Source organism: Loxodonta africana, chromosome 11 (genome assembly GCF_030014295.1).
Source record: "Loxodonta africana isolate mLoxAfr1 chromosome 11, mLoxAfr1.hap2, whole genome shotgun sequence".
In the NCBI taxonomy this organism is placed as follows: domain Eukaryota; kingdom Metazoa; phylum Chordata; class Mammalia; order Proboscidea; family Elephantidae; genus Loxodonta; species Loxodonta africana.
In genome coordinates this window covers 19622617-19640094 of record NC_087352.1, presented here as the reverse complement: position 1 = coordinate 19640094, position 17478 = coordinate 19622617, and the positions used below count along the sequence as shown (strand labels likewise).

General features: G+C 52.3%; 1 protein-coding gene across 1 annotated transcript; it reads right to left on the bottom strand.

Annotated features, from left to right (window-relative positions):
* Window positions 1-236: 236 nt before the first annotated feature.
* Window positions 237-16283, bottom strand: SPACA6 (sperm acrosome associated 6). The gene is made up of 8 exons (XM_010586991.3): window positions 14513-16283; window positions 13777-13854; window positions 4629-4697; window positions 4095-4118; window positions 3479-3556; window positions 3145-3251; window positions 2513-2669; window positions 237-2432 (listed from the first exon to the last, which is right to left on the bottom strand). The coding sequence occupies exons 1-8, from the start codon at window positions 14724-14726 to the stop codon at window positions 2218-2220; spliced, it is 942 nt and encodes a 313-aa protein (XP_010585293.1). The 5' UTR covers window positions 14727-16283; the 3' UTR covers window positions 237-2217.
* Between the last annotated feature and the right edge of the window lie 1195 nt (window positions 16284-17478).

Below are 17478 nucleotides of genomic sequence, written 5' to 3'. Positions count from 1 at the left end.
CAGAAATGACTTGATGGCAGTGGGCTTGGTTTTGGTTTTATTAGTCCCTCAGGTTTGATAATTCACTAGAACTCACAAAACTCAGGAAAGCATCATATCTATGATTACAGTTTTTTTTTTTTTTTTTTTTTGTGGCACAAAGGCCTAGAATACTTTATTCTTACATTTTCAGAGAAATGAGGACAGGGAGGGGAGTCGCGCATTTGCCAAAAAAAAAAAAAAAAAAACCCATACCAGTTGCCACTCCTCTGCTGCATTTGACGATGCTTTGCAGTAGCCACAGAGAACTCACAGACCATACTCATGATTATGGAGTTTATGTTTTTTTTAACAGGTTACAGTTCAGGATTGTCATGGTTTGAACTGTGTCTCCCCAAAATATGTGTATCACTAGGCCTTGATTCTCAGTACTGTGTGATTGTGTACCATTTTGTCATCTGATGTGATTTTCTTATGTGCTGTAAATCCTGTCTCTGTGATGTTGATAAGATGGGATTATCGGCAGTTGTGTTACTGATGCAGGACTCAATCTACAAGATTGGACTTTGTCTGGAGCCAGTCTCTTTTGAGATATAAAAGAGAGAAGCGAGCAAAGAGACATGGGGACCTCACATCTCCAAGAAACAAGAGTCAGGAGAATAGCGTGGTTTTTGGACCCGGGGTCTCCATGATGAGAAGCTCCTTGACCAGGGGAAGACTGAGGGCAAGGACCTTCCTCCAGAACCAACATAGACAGGAAGCCTTCCCCTGGAGCTGACACCCTAAATTTGGACTTGTAGCCTACTAGACTGTGACAGAATAAATTTATCCTTGTTAAAGCCATCCACTTGTGGTATTTCTGTTATAGCAGCACTAGATGACTAAGACAAGGATCAACTTGGGAGTAACAGGAAAAACTCAGGATACAGTTTTTTGATCAGGGCAGCAACTGGTTAACCTTTACAGGAGCAGATCACCATGCCTTTCTCCTGCAGAGTCACTGGGTGGGTTTGAACTGCCAACCTTTCGGATAGCAGCCGAATGCTTAACCATTGCACCACCAGGGCTCCTTATCATCATATAACTTGATATATCCCACTGCCATTGAGTCAATTCCAACTTAGAACAACCCCACAGGACAGAGCAGAACTGCCCCTGTACCATTTCCAAGGCTGTAATCGTTATGGAAGCAGACTGTCACATCTTTTTCCAGTGGAGCAGCTGGTGGGTTTGAACTATTGACCTTGTGGTTAGCAGTCAAGCACATATATTTTTAGAGGACACAATTCAATCCATAACAGGGAAGGAAAGTTGTTTTTTTGTGTGTGTGTGGGAGGCATCAAGGACTCTATTTGAGAGTGTCTTCTGCAGGAGGGAATGTCAAAGGGACTGTCAGAAATCTTGCTATGGGGCTATGGGGAGGGTCTGGGCTTGGACCTGAAGCCCTCAGCACAGGACCTTGCACTATGATATAAAAACACGAACAAATCTGATGGCCTTGAGTTGATTGTGACCAATGGTGACCCCATGTGCTACAGAGCAGAACTGCACTCCACAGGGGTTTCTTGGCTGTAATATTACTGAAGCAGATCGCCAGGCCTTTCTTCCATGGTGCCACTGGGTAGGTTAAGACAGCCAACCTTTCAGTTAGCAGCCAAGAGCAAACTGCACCACCCAGGCACCTTGCACTGTGATAAACCCATTGCCGTCAACTCCGACTCATAGAGACTCTACAGCACTGTGCTAGCTGTGGGTACTACTGTAATTATGGGGGCCATGATTCCCCTGAGTGTGTTTGGGGTATGCTGCTTCCTCCTCCACCTGATAGTAGTGACCGCTTTCGAAGACTAAAGAAACTGGAGCAGAAGAATATACTCTTTATTTGAGGGATGGAAGTGGGACAAGGTAGGAAGACAGATATCTTTGTTAGCTGTCGCTGAAGTACCACCTAAAGAACACCCTGGAGAAACAAGGAGGCTTGTGTGTGTGGAGGGAGGGGTGGGTTGGGGATCAGAAATCTGGGCCCTGGTGGCCTGGACGCCTGAGTCTCAAAGGTGGATGGGGGCCTGGACTCCTGGGTCTGAGGGAGGAGAGGCCAGCGGCCCAGAGTTCTGGGTCTGAGAGAGGAGGGAGCTGGGACCTGGACTCCCGGGTCTGAGGGAGGAGGGGATGGGGTCCTGGATTCTTGGGTCTGAGGCAGAAGAGAGCCTGATACCGGGACTGGGGGGTCCCGAGGACTCACCACCCGAGCAGGACCAGACTCGCTGACAGGAAGGCCACGGCGGCCGCGAGCAGGCACTGATTGCTCGGCGTCAGAGCCCCGGGGGTGGCCAGCAGCTCGCCCAGGCTCGGCCTCCAGGGCTCGACCATCTCCATCTCGCGCGGAGCCCAGCGCAGCACTTCCCGAAAGGAGACCTGAAGCTCGGTCTCCCCGCGTGGGGGCGGGCCCGTCACTGCGGGGGCACACACGTCAGCCGGACGAGCCCCACCCCGCTAAGCCCCGCCCCCACGCGCGACCGCGCCCCGCCCGAACCATTAAGAAAGAAGTAGAGCCGCGCAAGGGGGCGCTGTTCGTGCAGGATCTCGCAAGAGAACGTCCCGCGGTGCTGCGGCTGCGCCGGTCGGATCCGCGCCACGTTCCCTCGGGCCCCCGCCAGCTCTCGGAAGTAGGTCTGGTCCTGAGTCCGGAGCTAGAGGACGCTCAGGCTGAGGCGGTGGGAGGCGCGGGGCCTGCCAGGGCCGGCCTGCTGGAGCCTAGGACCTGCATTCTCCACCCGGGCTCATCAAACCGTAAGGTATAACCAAGGCCCCGCCCCTGAACCGGACCACGCCCACTTGAGTCATGGCCCCACCTCTCCGTTTTTATTCGCTGGTCCTTAATACATAGCCCCGCCGCATAGCCTTGACACCCCGACCCCCGGAGCCTATACTCGTCTCCCGCCCTAAGCGCTGCCCCTAACTCCCAAGCCCTACATATAATCCACCCCCTGAACCCTGGCCCTGCATTATGGACCTCGATTCCTGTCCTAAATCCCAGGACCCTCCTCTGCACTAAGCCTGGATCTAGACTACGCTCCGAGTCCCACCCCCTTGAGTCCGGACTCCCCATCTTCTAAAGCATAACCCACCTCCTAAACTCTTCACGCTGGCCCCGCCCCGACTCACACCTCCTCCTACGAACTTCCAGGAATAGGTGATCTGCTTAGGAAGCTCGAAGTTGACGTCGCAAGAGAACATAGCCTGATCACCCCGAATCACCTTCATGTCCTGAACTGAAGACCGGGTTCAGGTCACTCTGTCGGACTTGCCCACACCTGGCCCCACCCCCAGACCACAAGCCTGCCCCTTCTTCGCTCAGGTCTCTTCTCCAGTTCTTCACTTCCTGTCCCCACCTCTCAGTTCAGTCGTTCCAGGGCCCTCCTTTCACTAGGGCAGTCCAGTCACTCCAGGCCCCACCCCTCTGCCTGGCAGTCCAGTCATTCCAGGCCCCTCCCCTCACCTGGGCAGTCCAGAGGAAGGTCGCAGAGTGTAGAGTAACACCCGCGACAGCGGAAGCGCCGTGAGACCTCCTGGAGCCCTATAGGGTGGGAAACCTGGGTCTAGAGGGATGTCTCCATCTTCCCCAGCCTGTGTCCCTGTGGCCAATTTAGGATGTATTAAGTCTCCCGGGGAGCCCTGGTGGCATACTGGTTAAGAGCTTGGCTGCTAACCAAAAGGTCGGCAGTGCAAATCCACCAGCTGCTCCTTGGAAACCCTATGGGGCAGTCCTACTCTGTTCTATAGGGTCGCTATGAGTTGGAATCGGACTGGACAGCAACGGGTTTGGGGGAGAGGGTTCCATTGACCTGTTAGAATCTCGGCCCCGCCTTCCCTGCGCTCATTGGAGGGCACTCACCACTCTCGCCCTCTAGGATTCCTCCTGGCTTGCTTTGGGGCTCTCGGACCCACCTCCTATGTGGTTAGTGAGCAATACCTGGTCAACTTACTTTTCTCCAGGGCTTAATTTTGGCCGCCGAATCTAAGACCCACCTATGCTCTCCCAATAGGTAGTCTCAGGTTTTGGCCCCGACCACTTCCCGTGCCCCGCAATCCTGAGCTTTGAATTATATCCTCACCGCAGGGAGGGATGCAGTCCGGGGCTGCATAGAGAGAGAGAGAGGAAGTTACTACTTTGCAAGTTGAGGGAGGGGGCACCCTACCCGAAGGACCTCTAGAAGATGTTACTTGGCCGGAAGTATTCCTCTGAGGGGGCAGAGCCAGGCCTGCTGCATTCCACCTAAGGGGCGGGGCCAGCCCTGGAGCATTCCAGAGAGACAAGCACGTATTCCACTTGCAGGGGACCGAGCCTAATTAGGAGGCCACCAAAAGAGGAAGCCAGACAGGCTATTAATATTTTTCACGGAACGCGCATGGCCAGACACAGATCCAGGAAGGGGCTGGGGCCTGTCTGGGTCAGGAGCATCCCAAGAAGGGGTCCCTGCTGGAGAGGAAACCCTGGGTCAAAGGGGTGGGGCCGCCTCCCGAGCGGTCCAGGCAGGAGTGGTCCACCAAGGGAACAGCTCAGCGATCAGGCCAGAAGCGGATATGGGATTTCAGGAGTGGGGTCCCCTAATTGTATTACACGTGGTGGTGATGGAGTCTACTTTTACCTTCTTTAAGCTGTGCTATGTCCTTCTTCATGGCCTCGGCAGCAGCATGGAAAACCTCCTCATAAGACTCTATAGGGTGGAGGTCGTCCTTGTAGTAAAGGCCCTTCCCCGATGGCCAGTGTAGCTGGACAGGACCCGCTGTCACCGTGCCCTTGTCCCTTCCCCTGTCTCTCTCCACCCCTATGTCTCTCCAGTATACCACATCCAATGCTCTCCTCACCTCCTCCCACCTTGTCTGCCTCAAAGGCTAAGTCCCCAAGTCTCCTGCCTCCTGAGTCTCTCTCGGATGGACCCACTCTTCTGCATCATCTTGTTGGTGGGAAGATCAAATTCCTCATCGAGGCCTACTAGGCCATTTGCGGTCTGCATAGGTCCCCTGCCCTCTCTGCGCTCCATCCATGCTACCCACCTCTCATTTCCCCTAATACAAAAAGAACCACTAGCAGCCTAGCACCCCAGGGCCTTTGCCCATGTAGGGTTCTGTTCCTTTCCCCCATTCCTATTCATCCTTTATGTCTTACCTCGAGCTTCACCTCCAAAGGGTTCCCTCACCACAGATCTAATCTCGCTCCCTCTGTTATTTTGTATAGTGCCCCATTTCTTTCACTCATAGCTCTCCCCAATATATAATTACATATATACATGGTCAGAAACCCTGGTGGCATAGTGGTTAAGAGCTACGGCTGCTCACCAAAAGGTCAGCAGTTCGAATCCACCAGGCACTCCTTAGAAACCCTGTGGAGCAGTTCTACTCCATCCTATAGGGTAGCTATGAGTCGGAACGACTGGATGGCAATGCGTTTTTGTTTTTTAATATGATCCACTACCTGCCTGCTTTTTTTTTTTTTTACTGTGGTGCCTTGCATGTTGCTGTGATACCGGGAGCCATTGTTGGGTGCTGTTAAGTCCATCCTGATTCAGTGACCCTATATGACAGAGTAGAACTGCCCCATAGGATTTCCTAGACTGTAATCTTTATAGAAGCAGACTGCCACGTTTTTTCCTCCCACAGAGCCCTTAGGTGGGTTCAAACCACCGACCCTTCCGTTAGCAGCAGAGCATGTAACCATTGCACTACAGGGCTCCTAGTTTGTAATTACATATATATGTGGTCCACCACCCATCTGTTTTTTGTACTGTAGTGGGTTGTGTGTTACCATGATTCTGAAAGCTATGCTACGAGTATTTCAAATGCCAGTAGTCAACCATGGTAGGCAGGTTTCAGCAGTTTCTAGACTAAGGCAGCCTAGGAAAAAAGACCTGCTGATCTACTTCCAAAAATTAGCCAATGAAAACCCTGTGGGTTACAGAATATTGTCTGAGACTTCAACTCGCTTACTGTGAACGTGTCATCAGAAGGGACAAATTGCTGGAGAAGGACATCATGGTTGGTAAAGTGCAAGGTCAGCAAAGGTGAGGGAAACTCTCAATGCGATGGACTGACACAATAACCAAAATCGTGGATTCAAACATACCCATGTTCATGAAGGTGGTTCAAGACCAGACAATGTTTTGTTCTCTTATACATAAGGACAGAGTCAGAGCTGACTCAAAGCAACTAACAACATATGTATGGTGATTTGTTTAAGTCTCTCGTGTGCTGGACTGTAGGAGCCCTGGTGGCAGGTGCAGTGGTTAAGTGCTCGGCTGCTGACCAAAAGGTCAGTGATTCGAACCCACCAGCTGCTCTGTGGGAGAAAGATGTGGCAGTCTGGCTCCGTAAAGATTACAGCCTTGGAAACTCTATGAGGCAGTTCTACTCTGTCCTACAGGGTCGCTGAGTTGGAATCAACTCGACAGCAGTGGGTTTGGTTTATGGTTTTGTGCTAGACTGTAAGTGAATGTGTCCTTCTTTAGTGCTGTGATCCCAGACCCTAAGAGAGGGGCCCAATCTTAGAATAAATAAATATGTGTAGAATGAATTCCAGGATCCAGCTGGAACTAGAGATATAACTAGTAGCCTATGGCCCAAATCCAGCCCTTGGACATGTTATATTTGGCCTGAAAAGTGTTTAAAAAACAAACATACGAGCCAGTTGCCAACATATTAAATTTGGGAAAATCACATGTTTGGCTTCTCTTTATTAAAAAAAAATGGGGAGGGGTCTAACTTGGAGATCATATAACACAAGGCAACAGTCAGCTGAACAGCAGCTCACCCCACTTACACAGGGCACGCACCCACAGCTTCTCCATAGCCCCACTCTCTGTTCATTTCTACGTCCTTCTCCCCATCCCCCTTCACTTTTTGATGTTTCTTTCCTGCCCTTTTAGGCATTTGGATTTTGCCCATTGTTACTAGCCTCCAAACTAGAAAGTTTGGGGATTTTTTTTCCAGGGAAGCTTTGCAGAGAAGTAGATGTATGGATTGACCTAGTGGTAGAGGTGGTTTTGGAAAACAAATGGGGCAGGGATTGCCAGTAGCCTCTAATCTCTCTCTTTTAAAAATATTTTATTGTATTCTTGGTGAAAATATACACAGCAAAACACACGCCCATTCAACAATTTCCACACATAATGTTCAATGACACTGGTTACATTCTTTACATCAACTTTCTCAGTATTTCCCTTACGGTTGTTTTACTCTGAGTAACTTAGTCTCACTGCCCCCTAAAGTTCTTACCTGTGTTTTAGAGTAACTGTTGTCCATTTGGTTCCTTATTGATCATTTTTTTAAGAGTGTAGCACTCAAGAGTGACATTCTTTACTTTTTGATCTAACCTGCTATTTTCTTAAAAGATGACTTCAGGGGATAGTTTCGCTTCAATGTTTAAAGAGTATCTCTGGGATTCTGCCAGTCTCAATGGGTCCATTAAGTCTGGATTCTTTGAAAATTTGAAGTTCTGTTCCACAATTTTCTCCCTTTCTATCAGGATCCATCTACTGTGTCCCTGATCAGAATGTTTGGTAGTGGTAGCTGGGCACCATCTAGTTCTAGTCTCAAGGTTCCAATCTCTTTTCCCTTTAATAACAGAACACTGCATGTCTGTGGGAACAGTGCCACTCAACTAAAAGATTTCATTTCTCAGGCTTCCTTGCAGTTAGGTGTGGTCATGTGACAAAGTTTTGGGCACTGAGATTTAAGTGGAATTATCAATGTGTGAGTTACAGAAAGTAGCCTTAAAAGGAAGGTGGTGCCACTTTATTATTCCCTTCCTCCATCCTGCTGCCTGAAACTTGGTTGTGATGGCTAGAGCTCCAGCAGCCATTTAAGACCATGAGGACAAAGACTATACCTATGACAGTAGAACAGAAAGCTGGAAAGAGCTTGGGTCCCTAAGAAAATGGAGCTGCCATACCAGCCCTGAATGTCTACCTCAAAATTTATTTCTCATGGGAGAAATAAACTTCTAGCTTGTTTAAACCACTGGGGTGTGTGATGGGGGTTTCTCTGTGACTTAAAGCCATACAAAAAGGGAGGGATTTGAGGATATTTGCAAGAGAGTGGCTGAAGTGATGATGATGGGGTAATAAGCTGGAGAAAGGGGGCACTGAAGCCAGGAGGAAGGTTCAAAATGAGGAGTCAAGAGATTGAAGACTCAGAGGTCTTTCCAGGGCCACAGAACAGGACTGTAGTCTGGAGATGGCAGGATGGTCAGGAGGATGCGGTCAGAGTGGGAGCTCCAATGAGATAGCATCAGGATGTTGGAGGAGTCATCTCATGGATGGGCCAAACCAAGTGACTCAAGTGGAGGAAGAGTGTAGGATATACCAAGTGAGCCATGGAGGATCATCTGATTTGAATCCTGGCTCTTCCAGGTGTGAGCACACCTGTTTCACTTAGACATCAATCATACGTCCTTCTCTGTATGTGACCTTGACCAAGTGACTTAATCTTCCTGATCCTTAGTTCCCTCATTCATATAATGGGGGCAATAAAGTACCACCTCCCAGGGTTGGGGTGGAGGTGAGGATTAAATGTGATACATATAAAAGTGCTTAGACATGTCTCATGAAATTGTTTTAATCCCTGCATGAGATGATGTCTGGAAGTGCGTAGAACTGTGCCTGCAACACAACCAATGTTGTGGAAGGTCAGCTATTATTATTACCATCCCCTGGTTTGGATAAAGGAGCCCTGGTGGCAAAGCAGTTAAGCACTCAGCTGCTAACTGAAAGGTCAGTGGTTTGAACCCACCAGCTGCTCTGCAGGAGAAAGATGTGGCAGTCTGCTTCCATAAAGATTTACAGCCTTGGAAGGCCTATGGGGCAGTTCTACTCGGTCCTATGGGGTTGCTATGAGTCAGAATCAACTTGACGGCAATGGGTGGGGGAGATTGAGGCATGGAGAGGCTAGGGAAGTTGCCCAAGGTCACAGAGTTACATTTCAAGCCAGGTGGCCGGGCTCCAGAGCTGGCACACTTAATCATTCTGCCCTCTTTTCTACACCATACCATACACTCCATGGTTTACAGACACAGACTGTGTGACCCGGGACCATCAAGGAGCAGCATTAAGTCAGCCTTGTCCATCTCTCTCGTTCTCCAGTTGGGAGAAAGTTGGGTGCCATCCTCCACCTTCCCACCCTGCACACCCTACGCTCACCTGCTCTAGTCCATGTCTGGAATATCTCTTGGGTCTGCCCTTCCTATCTAGCTGGAAAATAGGGCTATAACAGCTCACCATACCCAGTGGTGCTGAGAAAGAAAGGCCTGGCGATCTGCTTCCATAAAGATTACAGCCATGAAAACCCTACGGGGCACAGTTCTACTCTGCAACACATGGGGTTGCCATGGAATTGGAGTTGACTCAAAGGGTTTGGTTTTGGATTCACCAGGCTCGTATGAGGGGCTTACAGAATAGTGACTATAAATAACTCTCTGCCTAGCAGACACAGCTTCTGCCATGTACAGGGCCAGCTTGGCACATAGTCAAGTCCTTGATCTTCCTTCTCTTCTATCCTCATGTCCCACCCCCCTCAGCTTAGACCCATCTTGGCCTGCCTGGATCGCTGTTGACTGCTTCAAGCGTCCACCCAATGTCTCTCTCCTGGATACCTTCAATAGTCTTGCTTTTGCCCTGGGCCAGACAGATTTGCTAAAACCCAAGACAGATCCCATCCCTCCTCTGCACAAAACCCTCCAATGGCTCCCGCATCCCACTCTAGGACAACGGCTGAAGTTCTTATGATGGACAACAGCCATTCTCAAAGTATGTTCCTGGACCAGCAATATCAGGGCCTTTGCACTGGCTCTTTCTGCTGCCTGTAGCTTTCTTTCCCCATGTTATCTGCATGGCTCATCTACACGGCCCTCATTTTCACCTCCTTCAGGCCTTTGCTCGACTGTACCTTTCCATTTGTACCTCCCCCGACCAACTTATTTAAAATGATCACCCCATTGGCCACCCTGTTCCCTTTCCTTGCTTTGTCTTCCTCCACAGCCCGGATCACCAGCTGACACACGATAGTAATTTATAGATGTTTCTTTTCTGTCTCCTCCCATTGCCAAATATAATAAATCTGAGAGCGGGCTCTCATACTTTTGTTCACAGCCATGTCCCCAGCACAGTGCCTGGACCATCTGATGAATATTTGCTGGACATATTGCACTTGCCTTCTCCCGGCCTCCAGTCTCTCCCTCCAGTCCATCCCCACAGGGCCCCTGTTATTGTTGGGTGCCGTCGAATTGATTCTGACTTCTAGTGACCCTGTAGGACTGATTCTGACTCACAGTGACCCTGCAGGACAGAGAACTGCCCCACAGGGTTTCCTAGACTGTAGCCTTTACAGAAGCAGATCTTTTCTCCCATGGAGCTGCTGGTGGGTTCAATCTGCCAGCCTTAGGGTTAGCAGCTAAGCACTTACCCACTGCACCACCAGGGCTCCGTCACAAGGCCCCAGAGGATTGTTTATGCGCCTGGAGCTGACCTCTGCTCACAGCTCTCCCCTGGCTATCCAGAAGTCCATCGGGTTTTCAATGGCTGATCTTTTTTCTTCTTTTTTTCCCAGCGGTAGATCGTGAGAACTTTTTCAAGGCACTTCTGGGTGGACTCGAACCACCAAACTTTCAGTTAGCAGCCGAGCATGTGAACTGTTTGCACCACCCATGAATGGGAGTAATTGCCAATGCAGAAGCCCTCCCCTGGCTTTCCAGAGCCTCAAGTCTCCCTGACCTTTTAGCTGAACCCTGACCCTTGTTATCTAGCTGCCTCCTCGATGTCCCCTGGGCCCCTCAGTCACTGCATCCTAGCCCAGCTCACCATCTGCCCCCACTCCTGCTCTTTCTCTCCAGCTTCTCCTCCCAGGGATAGTTTTAACTGCCCACTCAGCTATGCTCTGCTCCTCCTTTCTCCAAGTCTCCGGCCCTCGTCCTCTCTTGTCCATATTCACAACACCAGCTCTGCTCAGGGCTCATCCTCTCTCACCCAGACCCTCGCCCCAGCCTCCCCGACCTCCCAGCCCCCAGTCTACCACACACACGCCCCCTAGAGGGGACTTCTACACTTCCATCTGGACCTGTTCCTCCTCTTTTCAAAGCCTTCTGTGACAAGACAGCCTGAGTGGGGAGAAAGGGTGTTTCCTGGAGCCCTGAGCCCCCCTTTTCCAGCTCTCAAGTCCTTGGGTCTCCCTTTGGGGAGAGGGCTGCACGGCTGGAGTTGTCTCCATGTTGCCCCCCCCACCCCCCGCCACTGGACATCCCCATATGTCCCTCCAAACTCAGCCTCAATGGGCTTTGGGGATCTTTGTCTAAAAGCTGGGTGGGCAACAGCATGAAGCAAAAAGAGTAACTGTCAATGTGGAAAAAACAAAACCAAACAAGCTGCCATCAAGTCATCCCAACTCATGGTGCCCCGCATGTGTGTCAGAGTAGAACTGTGCTCCACAAGGTTTTCAGTGGCTGATTTTGTAGAAGTGGATTTCCAGGCCTTTCTCCCGAGGTACCCCTGGATAAACTGGAACAGCCAACCTTTTGATTAGCAGCTGAGTGCATTAACCATTTGCACCACCCAGGGAGGGAATGCAGAAACCACCCCCCTCAAAAAACAAACACAAAAAAATCCCAAACCAGTTGCCATCAAGTCCATTCTGACTCATGGTGACCCCACATGTGTAAGGGGAGAACTGTGCTCCATAGGGTTTTCAATGGCTGATTTTGTGGAAGTAAGTCGCCAGGCCTTTCTTCTGAGACACCTCTGGGTGGATTTGAACCTCCAACCTTTGGATTAGCAGCCAAGCACTTAGCCGTTTACACCACCCAGGCATGGGACTAACTGCCAATGCAGAAAACAAAAAAAAAACCAAACTAGCTGCCATTGAATCGATTCCGACTCATGGCGACCCCATGTATGTCAGAGTAGAGCTGTGTTCCACAGCGTTTTCAATGGTTATGACCTTTCGAAAGCAGACTGACAGGCTTTCTTACGAGGTGCCCATCAGGTGGGTTCGAACGGCCAACCTTTCAGTGAGTAGAAGGCTTAACTGTTTGCACCACCCAGGGACCTGTCCATACTGAAAGAAGCCCTGGAATTCCAGTCCTAGGAGGTGGCAGGTTTATCCTATACAATAGTGCTCCATGACCTCCCTCCCACTCCTTTCATCCTCTGGCAGCTCCAGGCTCTGGCATGTGGGGGGCAGGGGTCATGTGTCCTGTGACCATGGCAAGCAGGTGTGATTACTGTGGACACTACCCCTTGGCCAAGAATGTGCCCCACAGCCCTGTGGTCCCTCCACCTGGCCACGAGCGTGTGTATTTCTTCAGAGCTGCACATGTGTGTCACACCCCCAGGCTGTTACATGTGCCTCTCTGCCAGGGCTGCCACACCCATGTCTCTTACCACTGCCACCTGAGTGACTCTCAGGTGTTCCTACTTACTTTTCTGGCCCTCTGATATCCTTATAGGTCCCTGTTGTTGTCGTTAGGTGCCATCAAATCAATTACAACTCATAGCAACCCTATGTACAACAGAGCAAAACGCTGCCAGGTCCTGTGCCATCCTCACAATCATTGTTATGCTCGAATCCATTGTTGCAGCCACCGTGTCAATTCATCTCGTTAAAGATCTTCCTCTTTTTCTCTCACCCTCTACCTTACTAGGTGGTGCAAACGGTTTGCACTCCACTACTAACCTAAAGGTGGGAGGTTTGAACCCACCCAGCAGTGCCGTGGAAGGAAGGCCTGGCAATTTGCTTCTGTAAAGATTAGCCTGTTGCCGTCAAGGCAATTCCAACTCATGGCGAGTCTATAGGACAGAGTAGAACTGCTCTATAGGGTTTCCAAGGAGCAGCTGGTGGGTTCGAACTGCTGATCTTTTGGTTAGCAGCTGAGCTCTTGACCACTGCACCACCAGGACTCCTCTGTAGAGATTACAGCCAAGGAAACCATATGGTGCAGTTCTACCCTGTAACACATGGGGTCTCCACGAGTTGGAATCAATTCGACAGCAACAGGTTTGGTTTTTGTGATAATTGATACCCTCACACATTAAAAATGTGGAATCGCATTCTAACTGTAAGGAGAACATAGATTTTTTTCATCCTAGAGGAAGACAAAGGAGCCCTGGTGGTTCGGTGATTAAGTGCTCATCTGGTAACCAAAAGGTCTGTGATTCGAACCTACCAGCAGCTCCACAGGAAAAAGATGTGGCAGTCTGCTTCCATAAAGATTACAGCCTTGAAAACCCTATGGGGCAGTTCTACTCTGCCCCATAGGGTCACTAGGAGTTGGACTTGATGGCAATGGGTGTGGTTTGTTTTACAGGAAGACATCCTTCCTGAGGGTGTCTCATCTTTCTGAGGGTCAGGGAGACCCTGTGTCTCACTGAGCTCTGCAGCCATCTGGGAGGCAAGAAGATTGTCCCACCTTACAGATGGATGAGTCGAGGCCCAGAGAAGGGCAGTGGCATGTCCGGAGTTTCATAGCCAGGAAGAGTGGGAGCCAGACGGTCAGGTCGGGACCAGCTGGGGGTCTTCTCCCTGGGCTGGGCTCCACTCTGGGTTATTTCACCATCGTCCCTCCACCTAAAGCCTCGCCGGCCTCTACATGTTCCTCCGAGAACCGCCTTCTCCTTGACACATAATCCAGCTCACTCAGCTTGCTAGTGTCACCTCCTCCCAGATCACTGCTGAGTTTCTTAGGGGCCCCTGCACACACCCACCTCTTGGGGGTCTCAACCCCACATCCCCTGCTGCCACCCCCACTCCACTCACTCTGGGCTGCAGCCGTCTCCTGGAGGGAGTGGGCCATCTGGGTAAAGATGTCATGCAGGCGGCCTCTCTCATCATAGTCTGGGGGAGGCAGGGGGAGGGGGGAGGGGTGTCAGGTGGCAGGAGTTTGGGGAGCAGCTTCTCCCAACCCTGTGACCTTAACATGGACATCCTCTGTCTAAGATATCATCTTTCTCTCTGAATCTGCATCCCACTCCCACCCCTGTGAGTTGTTATCTCCCTTCTCTCTGAGTCTCTACCACATGAGTCTCTATTCCCCTACTCTCTCTGGGTCTCTGTCTCCCTCTCTCTGGGTCTTTGTCCTCTTTTCTCTGGGTCTCTGTCCTCCCCTCTCTCTGGGTCTCTGTCCCCCTGAGTCTCTATTCCCCTTTTTCAGGGATTCTGTCCCCCTCTTTCTCTGGGTCTCTGTACCCCCCTCTGTCTCTAGGTCTCTGTCCCCTTCTTTCTAGATCTCTGTCCCCCTCCTCTGGGTTTTTGTTCCCCTCTCTCTCTGGGTCTCTATCCCCCTCCGTCTGAGTCTCTATCCCTCTAAGTCTCTGCCCCATCAATGTCCAGCTCTCACTTTGTGTGTGTGTCTCTCTGTTGCTCTTCTCCGTCTGTGAGTCTTGCTCTTCTGATTCTCTATCTCTCTATCCCTTTTCCTAGGTGCCTATCTGGCTCTCCAGGCCTCTGGTCCCCCTTCTCCATGGCCTCCCAGGGCCCCAGTAGAGGATCTCACTGATCTCTGTGTTGCTGAGGCCCTTGAAGGCAGCCGTGAATGCGTTCTCACACTTCTCGAGCGCTGGTTCCTCCATCCCAACGAAGATCTGGCAAATGCGAAGGCGCTCAGAGTAGGTCGTGAAGCAGAGGAGGCAGGCCCAGGCAGGGGCCATGATGCCCACCAGGGCCACTAGCGCAGATGGGACAATGCTCACAGGGGCCAGCAGGGCCATAGCCGAGGGGCTTAGTACCTAGAGAGAAGCTGGTGACTTTTGTGAGGTCACTGCATAGCGGGGGAGGGGCCAGTGGATGTAGGGTCAGGGGGTCAGGCTTTGGCTGGTGGTCAAACGTCAAGATCTGGGTTTTCAGAGGGAAGGCTATGAGGGGTCGGGGGTCAGGCTGGTGATCCCCAGGCTGGTGGTTGGGCCGGACGCCAGGCTCCCAAGAACCTCACCTGTGACCCTGGACATCCTCACAGGTTAAAGGGTCTCAGGGACCCAGAAGCCGGCAGCGTGGGGTGGGGTGGCCACGAGGGACAGCGGGGTGAGGTCAGAGACAGGCAGGGGCACAGAGGCAGAGACAGTGAGTGCCAGAGACAGAGACACAGAGACATAGAGAGATGGAGGGAGATGTGGACTCTGTCAGGGAGACTGAGAGGCTATGAGGGCAAGAGACTGAGACACACAACAGAAATGGGGAGACAGAGAAAGCAAAATGGCGATGGCTTGATAGGAAAGAACTTTACGCAAGGAGGAAGGGATGCAGGGAGAGGACAGAATAGACAGCCAAGCTCCTCCTCCCAGGGTCCCTGCAGCAGACCCCTGAGCCCCGGCAGGTGGGGCAGCCAGGGGCAGGGGGTCCCGGCTGGGCCCCCGTCCCGTGCAGGGCGCAGCCTGGGGAAAGCTAGGAGGCCGTATAGTGATCTCCTTGGGTGTCCTCCTCAACTATACAACCTCCTACCTCAGCCCGGGGGGCGCGGCAGGTGGACGGATGGACAGACAGACGGACAGACGGGGGCCAGGGAGAGCAGGGAGGGCCGGAGGCCCCGGCTGTGATGGTGAGCCCGACACGGACCCACAGACACGAGCTTGTGTGCGGCGAAGGCCCCGCAAGGTCGGTTCTACGGGTGGGTGCCAGGACCCAGGTGTCCGGGCCCCCGGCCCCCTCCTCCCCAAGGGACCCAGGAGTCTGGGCCCCCAGTCCCTGGCCCCTTCCTCCCCAATGGTCCTTGGAGTTGGGCCCCCCACCAGTCTTCTTATCCCTCAGACCCCAGAATCCATGCCCATAGTTCTCCCCAAGGGACCGAGGAATTCCAAAATCAGCCCCTTCCTCACCAGGGATCCAAGAGTCCAGGCCCCTGGCCCCTTCCTCCTCAAAGGTCCTTGGAGTTCCCCCACCCCTCACCTCTAGTCTTATCCCTCAGACCCAAGAATCCAAGTCCACAGCCACCTCCTCCCCAAAGATCCCTGGAGTCCCAGCCCCCCAGGCCCTCCTCCCTCAGACCCAGGAGTCTTGGCCCCCAGACGTCTTTCCTCCCAGAAGTTCAGGCCACCCCCACCTCCCTCAGACCCAGGGGTACAGCGAGGCCTGCCTCCCTGGGGAAAGAAGGCACTGCCCAATGGGAGGATCCTCACCTGTCTGGAGTTTGACCCCTCGGGCAACATTACTTCCTATTGTGTCAGGCTCCAAGGAATCCAGGACCAAGGCCTGAGATGGGCCAGTGGGTCTGCAACCATCAAAGCCTCATCATTTATGATTTCTAGAGGCTGAAACTACACCAGGAGCCAGCACCAGCGTCTGACTGACACCCCAGGCAGTCCTGAGAGGGAGGTGCTAGGAGCATCCCCATTTGGCAGGTGAGGACACTGAGCCTCTGAGAGGGGAAGGGGCTTCCCCAAAGTCACCCTGAAAGTGGGTGGGGCCAGGCCTCCCAGACCGGGCCCTGTGGACTCCTGAGCTAACAACAGTCTGCCCACCTGGGAGTCTCCCTCTGGGCCTGAGTCTCTGACTCTCTTGCTCCCACTGCCCCACACACTCTCCGTAATCTTTTTCTGCTATCAATTTTTTTCTTACCATGCCCTTTTTCTATTCCACACTCTTAGACTGTCTCTCTCTCTTGGTTTAGGTCTTACCTGCCTTCAGTCTCTTTCTGCGTGAGGCTGTGTCTCCCTAGCTCTCTCCTGTCTTTCCTTTCTCTACCACACTGTCTTTCTCAGTCTGTCTTTCCCTCCCCATCCTGCCCTCTCCCCTGCCCCTTTCTTGTTTTGGCCTTCCCTCTCTCTTCTCCTCCGTTTTCTCTCTCTTCTTTCTTCCCCCCCTTTCTCTTCCTCCCTCCCTCTGTCTTTGTCTCTCTCATTCTCTGGGACCCTCAGTCTCTTTCTCCCTCAATTTCTCTGTCTCCCTCTCCTCTCCGTCTTCCCTGTTTCCTCCCCATTCTTTTTGGTGTCTCAGTCTCCCTCCCTCCTCCTGTCCCCCCCATCTCCCCTTCGGTCTCTGTCTCTCTCCCTTTCTCTCCTCTTTTCCCTCCTCAGTCTCTTTCCCTCCCAGTCTCTCTCCTTCTCTCTCCCCTCCCCCTTCTCTCTTTCTCTCTCCCTCCCTTCTCTCTCTTTCTCCTTCCTTCTCTCCCTCCCCCTCTCAGCTCACTCGGAGCCAGGTCTGGAGCTGGGGGTGGGGTGGGGGTGGCTCGAGAAGGGGCCCCGGGCTGGGGTAGCGACCTGCTGAGGAGGGGGAGGAGAGGCGGGAAGGGGGCGGAGAAGGGAAGGGGGAGGCAAGCAGGGGCCAGAGACGGGTCCGCGGTCCCAGCTCACAGTCCCCGTCCCTCCTTCCCAACCTCCTAGACCCTCAGGCGGGGGCGAGAGTCAGGCCAAGGTGGGGAGGAAGGGGAAGGGAGGAGGCTGCCCCCGCCCCCCCCACCAACCTGGCCCTGAGCCCAGGCCTGGGTTCCCAGCATGCCCCGGGGCTGCCTGGGGCCTGAGGAGGGGGGTG

What these genes read in the sequence shown, in the direction of transcription:
- SPACA6 (XM_010586991.3), bottom strand. Translation starts at nt 14,726, where the DNA reads ATGGCCCTGCTGGCCCCTGTGAGCATTGTCCCATCTGCGCTAGTGGCC. An exon ending in CATAGCACAGCTTAAAGAAG is followed by an intron (nt 4,119 to 4,628) that starts GTAAAAGTAGAC and finishes CTCTCTATGCAG; the next exon opens with CCCCGGACTGCATCCCTCCC. An exon ending in CCTTCCTCTGGACTGCCCAG is followed by an intron (nt 3,252 to 3,478) that starts GTGAGGGGAGGG and finishes CCCGGTCTTCAG; the next exon opens with TTCAGGACATGAAGGTGATT.